The following is a 15601-nucleotide window of genomic DNA, read 5'->3' as shown; positions in this document are numbered from 1 at the left end:
ACTACTTGGATACAGCATCAGATCCCACAAGTTAAGGGCCCGATCTCAAAAGATTGCTGTCCCATTTCCGATGCCAATCACAAGTTCAGGTTGTCATCGGGGCTTCTGACTGACTGGGTATAAATCAGAGGTTCCCATAATCCCCTCATCAGGTTTGATAATCTGCTAGAATGGCTCACAGAACTCAAGAAAACAGTGTATTTACAACATTACCAGTTTATTACAAAGGATACAACTCAGGAGCAGGCAGATGTAAGAGATGCATAGGGCCAGGTATGAGGGAAAGGGTGTGGAAATTCCATGCCCTTTCAAGGCATACCACTGTCCCAGCATTTCCATGTGTTTACCAACCCGGAAGCTCTCTGAACCTGGTCCTTTAGGGATTTCATGGAGGCTTCATTACATATGCATGATTGATTAAATCATATGACATTGGTGATTAAGTCAACTTCCAGCCCCTGGCCCCTCCCCAGAGGTTGAGAGATGAGACTGAAAGTTCTAATCTTCTGGTCATATGGTTGGCTCCTCTGGCAACTAGCCCCTATCCTGTGGTCATCTAGGAGCTTTCCAAAAATCACCTAATTAACATAAACTCAAGTGTGGTTAAAAGGGGCTTGTTATGAATAACAAATGACACTTTTATCTCCCTTATCACTTGGGGAAGTCCAAGGACTTAGGACTTGGCGCCAGGAATAAGGATGAATACCAAATATATATTTCCTATTATAAATCACCATATCACAATAGGTATTTTGGTAGGGAGGCAAAGGAGTGAAGAAAGTGACAAGGGAAAGAGAAGAAACCCCCCCCCCAAAAAAAAAGAATTATTACTGCAGACAATTGAAGCTTAATCCTGTTGGAGAATCTCTGACAAATCCTGTAGAATTGTAGAAATTTGCTTTAGAATTTTCCTCCTTAAAAAAAAAAAAATTTCCTCCTATTCTTTTCCTTAATCTGTTTATTTAGTCTAAGACTAATTAATATCTTACTGTTTTATTCTAGTGTATAGTATGTTTTGATTTCTAGTAGGGTAAATTCTCTTTCCTATTGCTATTCTTTTTAAAAGCTAATAATGTTTTTTGGGTTTTTTATCATTGTTTTTTAAGTAAGCTCTACACCCAATGTGGGGCTTGATGTCACCACCCTGAGATCAAGGGTAGCATGCTCTATGACTGAGTCAGCCAGGCACCCCAAAGCTAATAATGTTTATACATTTTTCCTTCTGTTTAATTTTTAGAATAAGCTAATCATGATTTTTTTTTTTTTAATTCTGAGGGTATTTGGGTTGGAATTGCTTTGCTTTATAATAAATACTGAGTCTTCCCATTCAGGAACATGATATAGCTCCAGTTTAGTTGGGTGTTTTATATGTTTGTAAAAGTTCTATTTTTTTTACATGGATTTTGTACATTTCTTGTTTCATTTTCTCTTCAATATTTTATAGTTCTTGTTGCTACTCTGAATGGGATCTTTAATTTATAATATTTTATTTATTTATTTTTTAAGTAATCTCTATGCCTAAAATGGGGCTTGAATTCACGACCCCAGGATCAAGAGTTGCATGCTCTACTGACTAAGCCAGCCAGGCACCCCTAATTTATAATTTTAAAACATGTATTTGTAAGAAAGCTATCCATTTCTGTAGGTTGCCTATGTGTGCAGCCATCTTACTAATTAGTTATTGACAGGCAAACTTTTATCTCTTTACATTCTCCTCCTTTCAGACTCTCTCATATCAGTAGTAGTAGACACAATTTGGCTGCTTTTTCCCCCACCTCTTCCCCTTGAGATTAAAGACAAGATTTTATGTTTCTGACTATTTTAACTAGATTTTACTTGCCTTTTGGGATCTATCTAATTTCCACTATTACCACCACACATCAGTCCCCTGGAATACACTTTTTCTACTTTAACATTCTAGCTCAAATAGAGCTAGAATTCAAAAAAAAAAAAAAAAAAGAACTTTAGTAAATACTAATGACTATTAAAGGACATGTTACAAACAACAACAAAAACCATATTTATGTAAGTGCAGAATTTTTACCATAGCACTGTTTACTTACTTTAAAAGTATAAAGAACATTTCTTCCCAAGTGTCAACATATTTCTTTACACTGGACCTGGGCTTGATTTTCATCATTAATTCTATGGACATCAAAAAGAAGTAGAATAACTTGTATAAAATCTCCTTGCTTTTGGAGTACCTGGGTGGCTCTGTCAGTTAAGTGTCTGCCTTTGGCTCAGGTCATGATTTTGGGGTCCTGGGATCCAGCCCCACATCCTTGCTATTGATTTTATATTAATAACCTGTATACTCTATAATGTACTATATTATGCTCTTGAAAAATACAAATATAAATTTTTCCTAATAATGTGACTTTTTCTTTATTCCTTGCCCGAGTCCAAACCGAATTTCAAATAAATCTTTATACATGATAATCTGAGTTTCTGAACTTTAGTAGTAATATGGCATTGTCATTAAGAGGTTTGAAACTAGACAGACCTGGATTTGAGTCCTGACTCTACCAATTATTAGATGTATGAGTGTGTGAAAATTACTCAACCTCTTTGAGATTTAGTTTTCTCTTTATAAAATGCTACTAATGGGGTGCCTAGGTGGCTCAGTTGGTTAAGCGACTGCCTTCGGCTCAGGTCATGCCTGAAGTCCCAGGATGGAGTCCCGCATCGGGCTTCCTGCTCGGCGGGGAGTCTGCTTCTCCCTCCCCCCTCTCATGCTCTCTCTCTCATTCTCTCTCTCTCAAATAAATAAATAAAATCTTTAAAAAAAATGCTACTAATATTATCTGCCTCATAGGGTTGTCAAGATTAAGGAGCTCTAGTTTGGCAGTTAGTGCATACTATTTTTTCTGTTGCCACAGTTCTTATTTTCCTAGGCATTATTTGATATCCTATTGTTTATGCTCAATATTTTAATTTGAGTTGATCTAATAAAATATAAAATCTTAGGAAAACAGTGAACTCTGAGATTGATTCTATAACACTATCTACTTCCTTCTAATATTCTAATCAGAATCTCAATGGTTCCAAGCTTTTTATTAAGGCTTTTTGCCCTTAACTATAGAGTTGGGAGTTCATACATTAAGAAGTCAGGTTATTTTTATTCTTTTCAATGGCATGGGTCGCAAGAGAATATTCCTTTCAAAATACAGAGTTGAGGAATAAAAGATAAATAAGAAGTCAGGCTGTGTGAGGCATAAATTGGAAATATATTGTATTACACTGTAAGAGATAAATGAATTTATAGCATCAAAATAAATGACTCAATGTATTATTTTTGCTATAATTTCAGGCCATACTAAATTACTTGCAGTTTCTTGGCCATACCATGAAGTTTTATCTCTCTCTACCTTGACACATCCTGTTTTCGTCTTCCTGGAATTCCCTTTTCTCCACCACTTTTATCTATCTAGTCTATTAGCTCTTCCCAGTGAGCTAATACAATACATGTGTGCTTTCCTAATGCAGTGTTTCAGGTCATACTGGTCAATATCACCTTCATCAGCACCAGATCAATTACTATGCTTTTTGTAAAGCCCTTTCTCTTCTAGGGACTTATTACTTACCTCTGCTCTTGTACTTATTGTATTATATTATTACATTATTACTTTTGTCTGTCTCTGTCCCTTACATTACTGTGAGCCTGACCACCCATCACATATTTGGCATCTAGAGGTGAGTTGTAAACGTGTGTTAAATGAACTGACACTTACATTGCACTGTTCATGTCCCTTGACTTATCAGACCCCTAAACTTCTGAACTACTCAGCTATCCGTTCATTCCCCCTATTTGTTTATCTATCCCACCCACTTATTCTGTCCATTGATCCCATCGATCCATCAATTTTATCCATCTGCTTATCCGCTCCATTAGCCTATCCATCCATTCCATCTATCCCATTCATCCCTGTCTATCCAGAAAATACTTAATATGTGATTTGTAACACTGTGATTGGCACTAGAGATAAAAAATGAGAAATACGTAATTTCCTGTTTCAAGGGACTCATAAAGGGGAAGTGGAACAAGCTAAAACATAAATCACTCTTCTGTGTTTTGTAGTGATTAATGTAAGAAGTTAACGTAATAATAGCACTATTTTTAATTAACTGCATATTTTTATTTTCCAAAATTACAGTAAGTATTTGTTTACAAGTAAAGTGGGGTTTTACTTTTTTCTTGGAATTGAGCAATTTTATGGCATAAGAGATAATATTAATGTTCCAGAAAAAATATAGGTCTGCTTTTTCCATAATCCAGTAGACTTTTAAAGCAATAGTAGATAATGTGGTGTCTTCTGATATAATAATAAAATAATAAAGCAAAATGTATGAGCATATTTTATTTATTTTTATTATTATTTTTTCAATTTAAATTCAATTAAGTAACATATAATGTATTAGTTTCAGAGGTAGAGTTCAGTGATTCATCAGTCTTCTATAATACCCAGGGCTTGTATGAGCACATTTTAATGTTTATGGTTTTTAAAATATTTTTTTTCAGCCAGAAATAGATAACTGTTCTATTTTAAGAAATGAAATTAAGAAATAAAATTTTAATCATAGATCCAGACAAGATTTTAAAATGTATTGCACAATTGTAATTGAAAGAACAGAGAAGAAAGGCCAGCCTCCTTCCGCAAGTGGGTAAAAGGACCAGGCCTTGGCTCTCTTACCCCACTGGCCATATGAAACCAGAGAGTGGAAGAAAGACCAGGAGAGCATACTATGCATGAACACTGAGCCTTAACATGGTGTCCCTACCGACTAGTAAAATTCAGCCCCTTCCCCCAAAAAGATTCTGATTGATGGGATGAATAACTCTTCATCCCAGTGGTCACCGTAAGCCCAGAGGTACTCAAGTGTTTTCTCAAGACTCACAGTGCTCCCATCTCAACCTTGAGCAGAATTCTATCTTCTATGTTCTGAGGTCAAAACATAAGGAGAGGATGGGCACCTGGGTGGCTCAGATGGTTGAGCGTCTGCCTTCGGCTCAGGTCATGATCTCAGGGTCCTGGGATCGAGTCCCGCATCGGGTTCCCTGCTCAGTGCAGAGCCTGCTTCTCCCTCTCCCTCTGCCACTCCCTCTGCTTGTGCTCTTCTGTCTATCTCTCTGTCAAATAAATAAATAAAATCTTTAAAAAAAAAAAAAAAACATAAGGAGAGGATTAATGTTTGCATTTTGCAAAATGTTATTTTATCTGTGGATAAAATTATTGCTATGACTTAGGGGATTTGGAGGCTAAACAAAGAATGTGAAATAAAATTCTTCAAGCTAATTACACTATATTTTTATAGTTTAAATCAGATTATATTGTTTAACATTAAAAGTAAGCATATTGGTATTCTGTTTAACCTCTGCTAGATTTAAACAGTTAAATGTTCTCATTGAGTATCTTTTGCTAATAAATAAATTGCATCTAAAACTACAATTAACTTGCTATTTCCTCTAATATGATGTGCATGTATTTTAATTAAAGTTATAGAAAATTATGTGTTTCAAGACTATAAATGGCAAATGATTTAATCACATTGTATCATTAAATAAATCTCAATGGAAGAGAGAACAACTTAAATCTAAACAAATATGCCTCTACTTTTACTACCAAAAGTTATCTAAAACCAACATGCACTATCTTATTTTAGTTTTTTTTAAATTGTATTTTGAAAGACTTTGTATTTCCCCTGTTTTGCTGCCTATTTTTATCAACTGGAATAGATTTGATAATTGGGTTATTTCTGCCATTTTTGTGTACATAAAAATTCAAGCCTGCTGTAAATATGTATTTGTAAAAAAAAAACAAACTTCAAAGCTGAAAAGATACTGTAAAATATTTTATCTGAAAGCTTATTTTGGTAAAAGAAGATAGATAAATGAGAAAGTTCGCTACTATGAAAATAAATAATCAAATTGTTTTTGTAATGCTCTACTCTGTATTTATTCTAGAATTAAAAGATTAAATTAAAGCTAAGTAAGAGTCCAACTATTTTTATATTTTTAGCAAAGTAGAAAATAATCGCATACTGCTCAGTCCTTTGGCTTTCCATTACTAACTCTCATCTGGAAGGTTGCATAGCATAGTATGTTAATTGATTCCCAAGGGTATAATATAAACTTCCCTATAAAATATGATCTATATACTAATCTTTTGACAATAAGTCAATGTAATATTCTTTAGGAAATACAGAAACTAAAGGAATTAACAAAAGATATCCATATTTCATAGTTAAAACAAAAGCACATAATTTATATCAAAGTACTTTGAAAGATAGAGAGTGCCATGCAAATATAAAATAGTAATTTTTAAATTTTTAATCTTACCTTTCCTCATGTCTTTCCTATTTATAGGGCTTCTTTACGCCTTTCATGTGATCCCTATTCCACTTAAACTGTTGGCCAATCCTTTCAGGCAGAGAATAAGAAAGAGATAAGGAACTAATAAGCATGGTGTTAGGCACTTTAAATAGTTCATTTAATCTTAGAGCATGAAAAATCTTGTTGTTGGATAGGCCAGATGTCTGTTTCTCTTGTGGCCATAGAAGAAATGGGTCGTGGTTGTTGTTTTGTTTGTGTCTGCTTTTGTCTTGATGCTATTATTTCTTTTTTTTTTTTTTTTAAAGATTTTATTTATTTATTTGACAGAGAGAGACAGCGAGAGAGGGAACACAAGCAGGGGGAGTGGGAGAGGGAGAAGCAGGCTTCCCGCGGAGCAGGCAGCCCGATGCAGGGCTCGATCCCAGGACCCTGGGATCATGACCCGAGCCGAAGGCAGACGCTTAACGACTGAGCCACCCAGGCGCCCCTTGATGTTATTATTTCTGTTAGTTTCCTTGCTGCTACTTTAATGAACTTGAAACTTTTAAACAAAACAATAAACTATCGTCTAATGATTGGACTGGAAGAGATCTTTAAGGATCCTTGGGCCCAATCCATTCTTCATTGTAGAGATAAAGAATCTAAGGGCTACTGGGAGGAGCATCACAAGGACTAAATGCCACAAGCAATAGTTAACTTTTTCCTGGTCATTCTTAAACTACTTCTCTGTTTAGCATCTATAAGTGTTAGGATAGAAGTATGCCCCAGGTGCTATGATAGCATGAGGAGGGATACTTAACAGAGGGGTGTGTGTGAGAGAGAAAGTGAGAGAGACAGACAGAGACCTCAGCACCCCTGTGAACAACCAGGAGGGAAATGGGTGGGGAAAGGCTTCTTGCAATGATTGACACATTAGGATCAATAAGGAGTAATCTAGGCAAAGATAAAGAGAAAAGGGCATTAAACTCAAAGGAAATAGCATATAGAAAGATATGAAAGTTCAGAGAATATAGGTGTGTGAAACTGAATGAGGAATTGGATTGATATAAATGACCAAAGGAAGAACATCTCTGAAATGTTTATTACTTTTAAAGAAAATATCAATATTATGAAGACTCAAGAGGGAAATTCTCAAGAGTTCTGAAAGTGTTTATTTTAATGAGCTTGTATTTTAATTGTTCAGCCTCCTCCGCCCCCCCCCCATGTTTTTCTTTTTTGCCATGGCTACCAGGAAGCTTAATGCTTAATATTGTATTTAATTATGGTAACCTCTCTGAGACTTGTTTTTCTTATATAATTATATAATTATGTTTATCTATTTTTTTCATTCCCTTCTCAGTTACTTGCTTTTAATGATTTTTCTCTTGTTTTAAGTTGTCTCTAAAAAATTATTTGTGTTTATTTATTGATGGCCTGGGAAAGTCCCTGATATGGAAGAGAAGGGAACATCAGAAGAAACCCTGCCTAATTCCCTACATTCCAGGGCTGCCCCTGTAGTGACCAATGGTTCCTTTTGTGAATGTAGAGAATAATTTTTTGGTGATAATAGACGCAATTCAATGGTGTAGCCATTTAATTAAAATGTCAAAGCTTAGATGCGAATAGCAAAAATGAAGATTGGTGGCTCAAGCACAGAATAATCTTTTATAACAATCAAAGAATTTCCTTTATTTCTTCCAGTGATTCAAAGTTTAAATAAGCTTTTTATATTCCACATAAAATACACAGTTAAAGTTTCCAGGAAGGTATTTTTTTGAATTCTATTTTTTTTAATTGATTCTAAAATTTTTTTTATTGATTCTAAAACTGTTATGACAATGCTATGGACTGAATGTTTGTATCCTACTACCAAGTCATATGTTGAAATCCTAACCCCCAATGTGATGGTGTTAGGAGATGGGCCTTTGGGAGGTGATTAGGTCATGAGGATGGAGCCCTCATGAATGTGATGAGTACCCTTATAAAAGGGACCCCAGAAAATTCTCCACCTCTTCTACCAGGTGACAGACAGAGAGAAGACTGCTGTCTATGAACCAGGAAGCGGGCTCTCACGAGACACCAAATCTGTTAGTACCTTGATTTTGGACAGATCAGCCTCCAGAACTGTGAGAAATAAATTTCTATTGCTTATAAGCCATTAAATTTATGGTATTCTGTGAAAGTAGCCCAAACTGACAAGACAGACATGGTGTGGTAAGTACAAAAGTAGAATTCTCCTATGAAGTTGTCATAGAAAAGGGAACTTTGTGCTGGTTCTTGGTCAGCAGCAAGAAGTTTGCTAGGTGGGTATCTGTGCTGAGGAGTGAGGATTGTGGTGGGGAAGGAATTTCATATGCACACATATAGGACCTTTAGAGAAGAACAACCTGGTCAGATAGGCTGGACTATTAGATATGGCAGGATCCTTTGTGATGGCAGAATCCAGAGTGAATGACTGACAGAAAGGTATAGGGGTGGGGGTCAAGATCTCTCTAAGGCAGGATACTACCTTTCTTTATCCTTGTATTTCCTTTAGAAATTTATATAAAGGAGGATTAATAAGATCTACATATAACAGTCTTCTTCACAAGGTAAATAAGTCCACAAAAAAAAAAAAACCCAATTCATATCTAGATGTCGGAGATATTTATCACTGCAGTTACTTTAATATGATGTGCAAGAGAGATGGAAGGTTAGAGAAAATTGAGATGGGCTTGAAAGGGCAGGCTGACATCTGTAGTTCTTATTCTTTGATCTTTGCCTCTGGTCTTTGATGTTATAACAATTATTAAATAGCAGTTTGATAATGGTGAGTACTGTAATTGGGGAACCTTGTAATTTTGCAATGGTGAACATTCAGTACAGCATTAACGTGATTTTCAGCAGTGTGCCCTGATTAGGCCAGGCTACTTTCATTTAGCATCACATTATTTTCTGTTTATTATCGGGTGTAATCAAGACAATGAACTTATATAGGCTGGAATAGCACAACTGCCCATACGCTATGGCTGTGTCAGTGGGTGGACTGAGCTGAAGCACGGCCTCCGTGTTCATACTGGTTATTTTCATGACTGATTGTCAAGTATGCGGCTGGACTGACAATGTAACCAGTCACTCTGATCTGTTGTGCAATAGTTACTTTGTACTTCTGAATTTAACCCCTATGGATCAAAAATATTGCCAAGGTAAAGCTTTGTCTAAAAATATAAGTTTTATAGGTTATCCATTTTGCTATCACTTCTTACTTCTGTCCTTGTTACTCTATTGCCTAAGCTATAAATCAAAATTCTCACAATTACCACTAAATCTATCCCATATGACCATGGCTACAATAAAAACAGATACTATTCTATATGAAGAATAGATGTGTTTTTTTAAGGGTTTCATGTAAAGATTTCAAATCCAATTTTTCCGTTGCTTCCATTAACAAACAGACAGATGTATCCACAGAAAATTTGTTAGCCCCAAGGAATAATAAAATCACTCTTAAGGAAGCAGTGGATCCTTTACAGTAACCATTTTAAAGGAAAATATCATTATGAATATATCCCTGAGAAAATAAAACAACTCTTCCATATTACTACTAAAGAATTCTTTTGTAGACAGAAGTTTCAAAGGCTGCCCATAAGCTATAGAATAAAATCTAAATTTTTAGTATGATATCCTCGTATTAACTTACCAACTTCCTCTGCACTATTCTTCCCCAAGAGATCTCTGCTCAAGTCTTACGTTTTTCTTGCCCGTCTCTGAAGATATGCTGTGATCTTGCTTCAGGACCTTTGCATTCAAACTTCCCTCGCTCTATGCTTAGCAAGCTTCTATTCACTTTTTCCTCCTCTTACTGCTATTTTTGTGCTTACTCGACAACCTATGTCTATTACATTATTTAATTCTCACGAATAATCATATATGTGCCCATGGATTTAGTTGCACAGGTTCATTGTAACAATAATAAGAAGAAAGAAAAACTGGAAAAAAATCAGCATCTAACAATAAAATATTGATTAAATAAATATGATACATCTATATAATGGGATACAATGCATCCATGAAAATGATTTTATAGAATAGTTAATATTATGAGGAGATATTGACAATGTACTGTAATTTTGAAAAGCAGATTATAAAATTCTATATATAAAAAATCCTATTTTTAAAATATATAAATGCATAAAGGAATGAAAAGATATATGCTTAAAAAGAATATTAAACTAATTTAACATTGTCTTTTAGATGGCAGAATACCTGATAGTCTTTGTTTTTCCGTAATACTATTATTACTTTCATAGAGAGAATTAGTAATTATTTTAAAAGTCATCCATCTGTTTAGATGGCTATTTCATCTAGGTGGATTACAGGCTCCTTTATATTATAGCGGTAATTAATATATTATATTTATTTTTGTATATAAGGAATCTACCATAGTGGCTGGTACAGAATAATCACTTAAAGATTTGATAGATGATCAGTAGTATGGTGTTTGTCACTGCCAGTTTGTTGATTAAAACTCTTTACATGTATGTGTAACTCCTTTTTTCATTTCATCCGTGAACTATACATTTTTTTTACACATAAGGCAAATTCATAATTTATTAACTTCTAGGAACTATTATATTTTGCTGCTTTAGACTTTGGTGAACCGCAGAGGTGGTTCTTATAGAGAAAAACTCATATTTTTCAGAATCAACTTTTGCTCCATAACAAACCACCCAAAATTTAGGAGCTTAAAATAACTACTATTTCTCATGGTTTTATGGGTTGGCTAGGATTTCTGGCCTGGGCAGACTTTAGCTAGGGTCATTTGGTAGTTTGATGGGGCTGAAAGTTGTAGAATGCTCTCACTACATGTCTGGTGGTGGGCTAGATGTCACCTGGGGCACCAGGGCTGACTTGACCACAAGCCTAACAACCAGCATCAAGCTGGGCTTTATCACACTATAGTGGTCATAGGGTTCCTAAGAGCAGCAGGAGAACAGCCCCAATGCTTAAGCACTTCCAAGGCCCTGCTTGCTTCTTGTGTGTATGTCTCATTGGTCAAAGCAAGAGACATGGTCAAGCCTAATTTCAAGGACTGGAGAAAGAGACTCCACCTCTTAATGGAAGGAGCTGTAAAGTCACGTTGCAAAACGATGTATATATAAGGATGGGAAGAATTCATTGCCAGTTTTGCAATCTATTGCAATTTATAATAGTGACATTATTGGAATGATGGAAGATATTCTAGATATATTAAATACATATTTCAGATTTGAATAAATATTGTAGCTTTTGATTAAAAAAAGAATAGAATGTTTACCCATAGTTTACCTTAGTTGCTCAATACATGTGATTATTATGTACTGAAGGAAATTCATCCCCAGAGCATGAAACAATACCGTGAGTGAGTAGTCAGTGACTGAAATGTAAGCTTCAAAGTAGGGAATGGTAAGTGAGAACGTTGAAATATAAACTAAAGCAAGGTGACAAAGGGCTTTGATGCCAAAGTTAAGGAGCTTAGATTTTATCCTATAAACAGTATAGAACCTGGGAGGATGTTAGGCAGAAGAATGGTGGTCAGATCGACTTTTGAAAACCTTAATCTGAGGTGATATGAGGGTGAATTGTAAGGGGAGTAATTAGAAAGCTGCTGGAATTTCCAGGCCAAAGAAGAAAAGGGTCTGATCTTGGGGAATAGTATACAGTTGGAGAAATTGTTAGGAAGCGTAAAATCGCAAGTTTTTGTTTGTTTGCATTTTTTTTTTTTTTTTTTAGACTGGCGGTGGGGATAAAGGTGAGGGAGATGTAAAGAAATAACTCTTGGATTTTTACTTTGCATTTCTGGGGGGCATGTTATTCCACCAATGGAAATGAACAGAGGGATGGAAGAGGAGATGAGTTTTATTGTGGAGTATTGAGTTTTATTTAAAAAATTTTTTTTTGAAGTTTTATTTACTTAAGAAATCTCTATGCCCAACATTGGGCTCAAACTCACAACCCTGAGATCAAGAGTCACATGCTCTTCTGACTGAGCCAGCCAGACAGCCCTAGTTTTCAATTCTTGTGGGGCATTCAGGAGAACTTTAGTAGGCCATGTGAGTCTACAGCTCAAAGGAATGTCTAGACTAGAATTATAGATTAAGGCAGTGATGTGCTGGTATATGTTTAATAAGCAGCTCTGGGGTGAGTGGGAGTCTTGATTTCCAGCATTTGCCAATTTCTGTCATGTAATACTCCCACAGTAGCCAATTTCAAGCAATCAATGTGATATCACTGACCATGGAGCTGGGAAGAAATTGGTATAAGCCCCTGTTGTAAGCTGTTGGGAGTGGGCTCCAGAACACCATTGGTAACTAATATATTTTGGGCCCAAGTATTTTATCTAAAATAAATCTAATTCTCAAAAATCCCAGCAAAAAAAGGTATTCTTTTTTTAATGAATACATGGCTACTAATGTTAAAGCTGGATTCAAACCCAGCTCAGTCTAGCTCCAAAAACCATGCTTCAGAGTTAGTCCATGCATTTTTGGTAGTAAATAATCTAATTTTCTTAATTGTCTCTTTTTTTTTTTCTGCTTAGGAAACCACACAAATTCTGTAGTTGCACTTTATGTTGAAAAGTTATTGTGGAGGAAGTACATACTATATTGGAAATAAGGATAAATGTTTCTGAACAGAATGTCAGTTTCTGGCTAAGGCCCTAATTACTTCTATCAAACATATATATTAGAGATATTAACATATTACTCTGTGTCTGCCTACATTCTTAGGTTGGGTTCTCCCTTGAAGCAAAGCCTGAGAGTGATTTCTTTTTTTTTTTTTTTAAGATTTCATTTATTTATTTATTTATTTATTTGACAGAGAGAGAGAGAGACAGCTAGAGAGGGAACACAAGCAGAGGGAGTGGGAGAGGGAGAAGCAGGCTCCCGGCCGAGCAGGGAGCCCGATGCGGGGCTCATTCCCAGGACCCTGAGATCATGACCTGAGCCAAAGGCAGACGCTTAACGACTGAGCCACCCAGGCGCCCCCTGAGAGTGATTTCTTGAAAAAGTGTTTTATTGAGAAAGTTCTTTCTAGGAAGGGCGTGACAGAAGGGTTCACGTGTGGTAGTCAAACAATGTTAGTGCTTTTCTTCTTCCAGAAACTATATGTTGAATATGGGTTTTGAATGAGAGAGAAAGAAAATAGCCTGTTTCCAATTACTTTAGGATTATATAACAATGAGAATCTCTGAATCTGCACAATTTCTGTCCTGAACATTAGTATTGCTACAAATTTTTGGCACTGTGCAAAAATTTTGGAAAGCAAGCCTTATTCTTGGTAAATTGAAAGATATTAATCAATTTTTATTTCTCTTATTTCAGAAAGCTATTTGAGGGAAAAGGACACCATTGGTAAGGGTTTTCTTTTCCTCTGACTGAATTTTTCTATGCCCTTTTCACGGTCTTAAATTGAGAAAAACTGGCTCACCTGACTAAGGTCCCTGTAGAAAGGCACTAATCTTCAGCTGCTTAGTAAACTCTGCAGATTAGGAGGTTTCGCTAAAAGACTGTAGAACAAAAAATGCAAAGCTGTATTCACCTTATAGTTGGGTCAAGACTAGACAAAAATGTGAAAAAGACAATGTTTTTCTTTGGTGTTCCTGACCTCTCCTTTCACACCCCCTTTTCCATCCTTTTTTTTTTTTTTTTTTAAGATTTTATTTGTTTATTTGAGAGAGAGCATGAATGGAGGGGAGGAGGCAGAGGGAGAAGGAGAAGCAGACTCCCCACTGAGCAGGAAGCCCGATGATGAGGGGCTTGATCCCAGGACCCTGGGATCATGACCTGAGCTGAAGGCAGACACTTAACTTCCTGAGCCACCCAGGCGCCTCTTGAGTAATAGTATAATAGTATTCCCATTTCTTTTTGTGGAATTACCTTTCAGCTATTAAGTGAATACTTGATGAGACTATAAATCAAGGTACCTGCTGAGGAGTGGGCAGACAACACAAGAGTCAGTCTGACTCTTTCTTCCTGGTTCTTTGACTCTTTAATGGAATAATTCAGGGATGTGGGGAAAACAATCGTTGGCTCCTCTTGTTCTATGAAATCTCTCTGCCAAAACAATTGAACAGTGCCTATTCCTGAGACCACTACAGCTTCCTGGTTTTTGTCCTTTCTCATCTTGCCACTTCAGGCTTTTGCTTCCCCTCTGTGAGAACTTCATTGTCTTCCAACACATTCTTGCTTAGGTTAGCCAGGGAGGCTTCTATTGCTTACAACCAAGACTCACATCTGACTCAAGGTGTGAGGAGACATGATGGCTCTCTGTGAACTACTTAGCATCTCTGGGTTTTGTTTTTGTTTTTTTTTTTCCATGTGTGAAAAGGAAGTGGTCAGACTGCATGGTTTCTAATTTCCCCTCCAACTCTAAAAAGACATAAATATATAAAGCTAGCTCTCCTTAGAAGTCTTTAGTAATTCTGAGCATTTGCCCATTTCTAGGTGAATAGGTTGGGGGCTAAAGCACTTTCCCATTAACTATGACTTCTAATTTGGTTTCTTAGCGTGCCTTCAGCCTCTAGACCTTGGAGTCCGCTTAAGGTCATTTAAGTAGAGGCCCCGTCTGTGGTATCTGAATTATCTGGCTAAGCATCCTAAACTCACTGGATATTTGCCAACCATATGCCAGATCAGGGTCTGTCAGAATGGCCTCATTTTAAAAGACTATTTAAATGCAAGAGAAATTACATTTGAGAGAAAGGAAAACATGGGTAAAGAGCCCAAGGAACTGGCACAGCTGGGTATCATTAGCAATAATCAAACCTTACCCAGTACGAAAAGCAACAGGAAGTGAGATGGGGCACTGTATGTATGTATGTGTTGGCATGAGTATGTATGTATTTATGTGTATGTTTATAGGTACGTATGTGTCTTTGTAAGAGAGTAAGTGTGTAACTTTTTTTTTTTAATTTGTTGCCTCTGCCCACTTTTCCCACTCACTTCTAACTTGAATCTCTGTACTGTATCCCAGTGGGAGTACTTGATGTGTTGAAATCAGCTTAGAATTTCAGTCTTTGAGGCAGTGACTTTGATGCTACAGACCCAGAGGAGGCTTAAATAATTACTTTATTAACCGGGGGAAAAAGTGCAAATACTAAACAGTTGCTGGAGAATCTAAGATGTTTGAAGAACAGATCCATGAAAGATCCTATCCTTTTTCTCCAGTTATTACATATTTAATAATGATTAATCTTCTAATTATAAAATAATACCTTTATTTAGAAAATAATAACTTGAAAAATAAATGAAGTATATATAAAGGAGCAAATAA

General features: G+C 36.0%; 1 protein-coding gene across 3 annotated transcripts in view; it reads left to right on the top strand.

Moving 5' to 3' along the window:
• LOC118555510 (uncharacterized) overlaps window positions 1–15601 on the top strand; it is a 213133-nt gene that overhangs the window by 80993 nt on the left and 116539 nt on the right. For all 3 annotated transcript variants that reach the window (XR_013449274.1, XM_078076285.1, XM_078076286.1), the window contains one exon: window positions 13651–13680. Coding sequence is in view for 2 of the 3 variants with exons in the window: in XM_078076285.1 (XP_077932411.1) it covers window positions 13651–13680 (30 nt within the window). In the remaining variant the exon portion in view is untranslated. The remainder of the gene's footprint in view (window positions 1–13650; window positions 13681–15601) is intronic.

Source organism: Halichoerus grypus, chromosome 6 (genome assembly GCF_964656455.1).
Source record: "Halichoerus grypus chromosome 6, mHalGry1.hap1.1, whole genome shotgun sequence".
Lineage (NCBI taxonomy): Eukaryota > Metazoa > Chordata > Mammalia > Carnivora > Phocidae > Halichoerus > Halichoerus grypus.
Note: the sequence above shows the minus strand (reverse complement) of the source record. Positions and strands in the feature narration are given on the sequence as shown.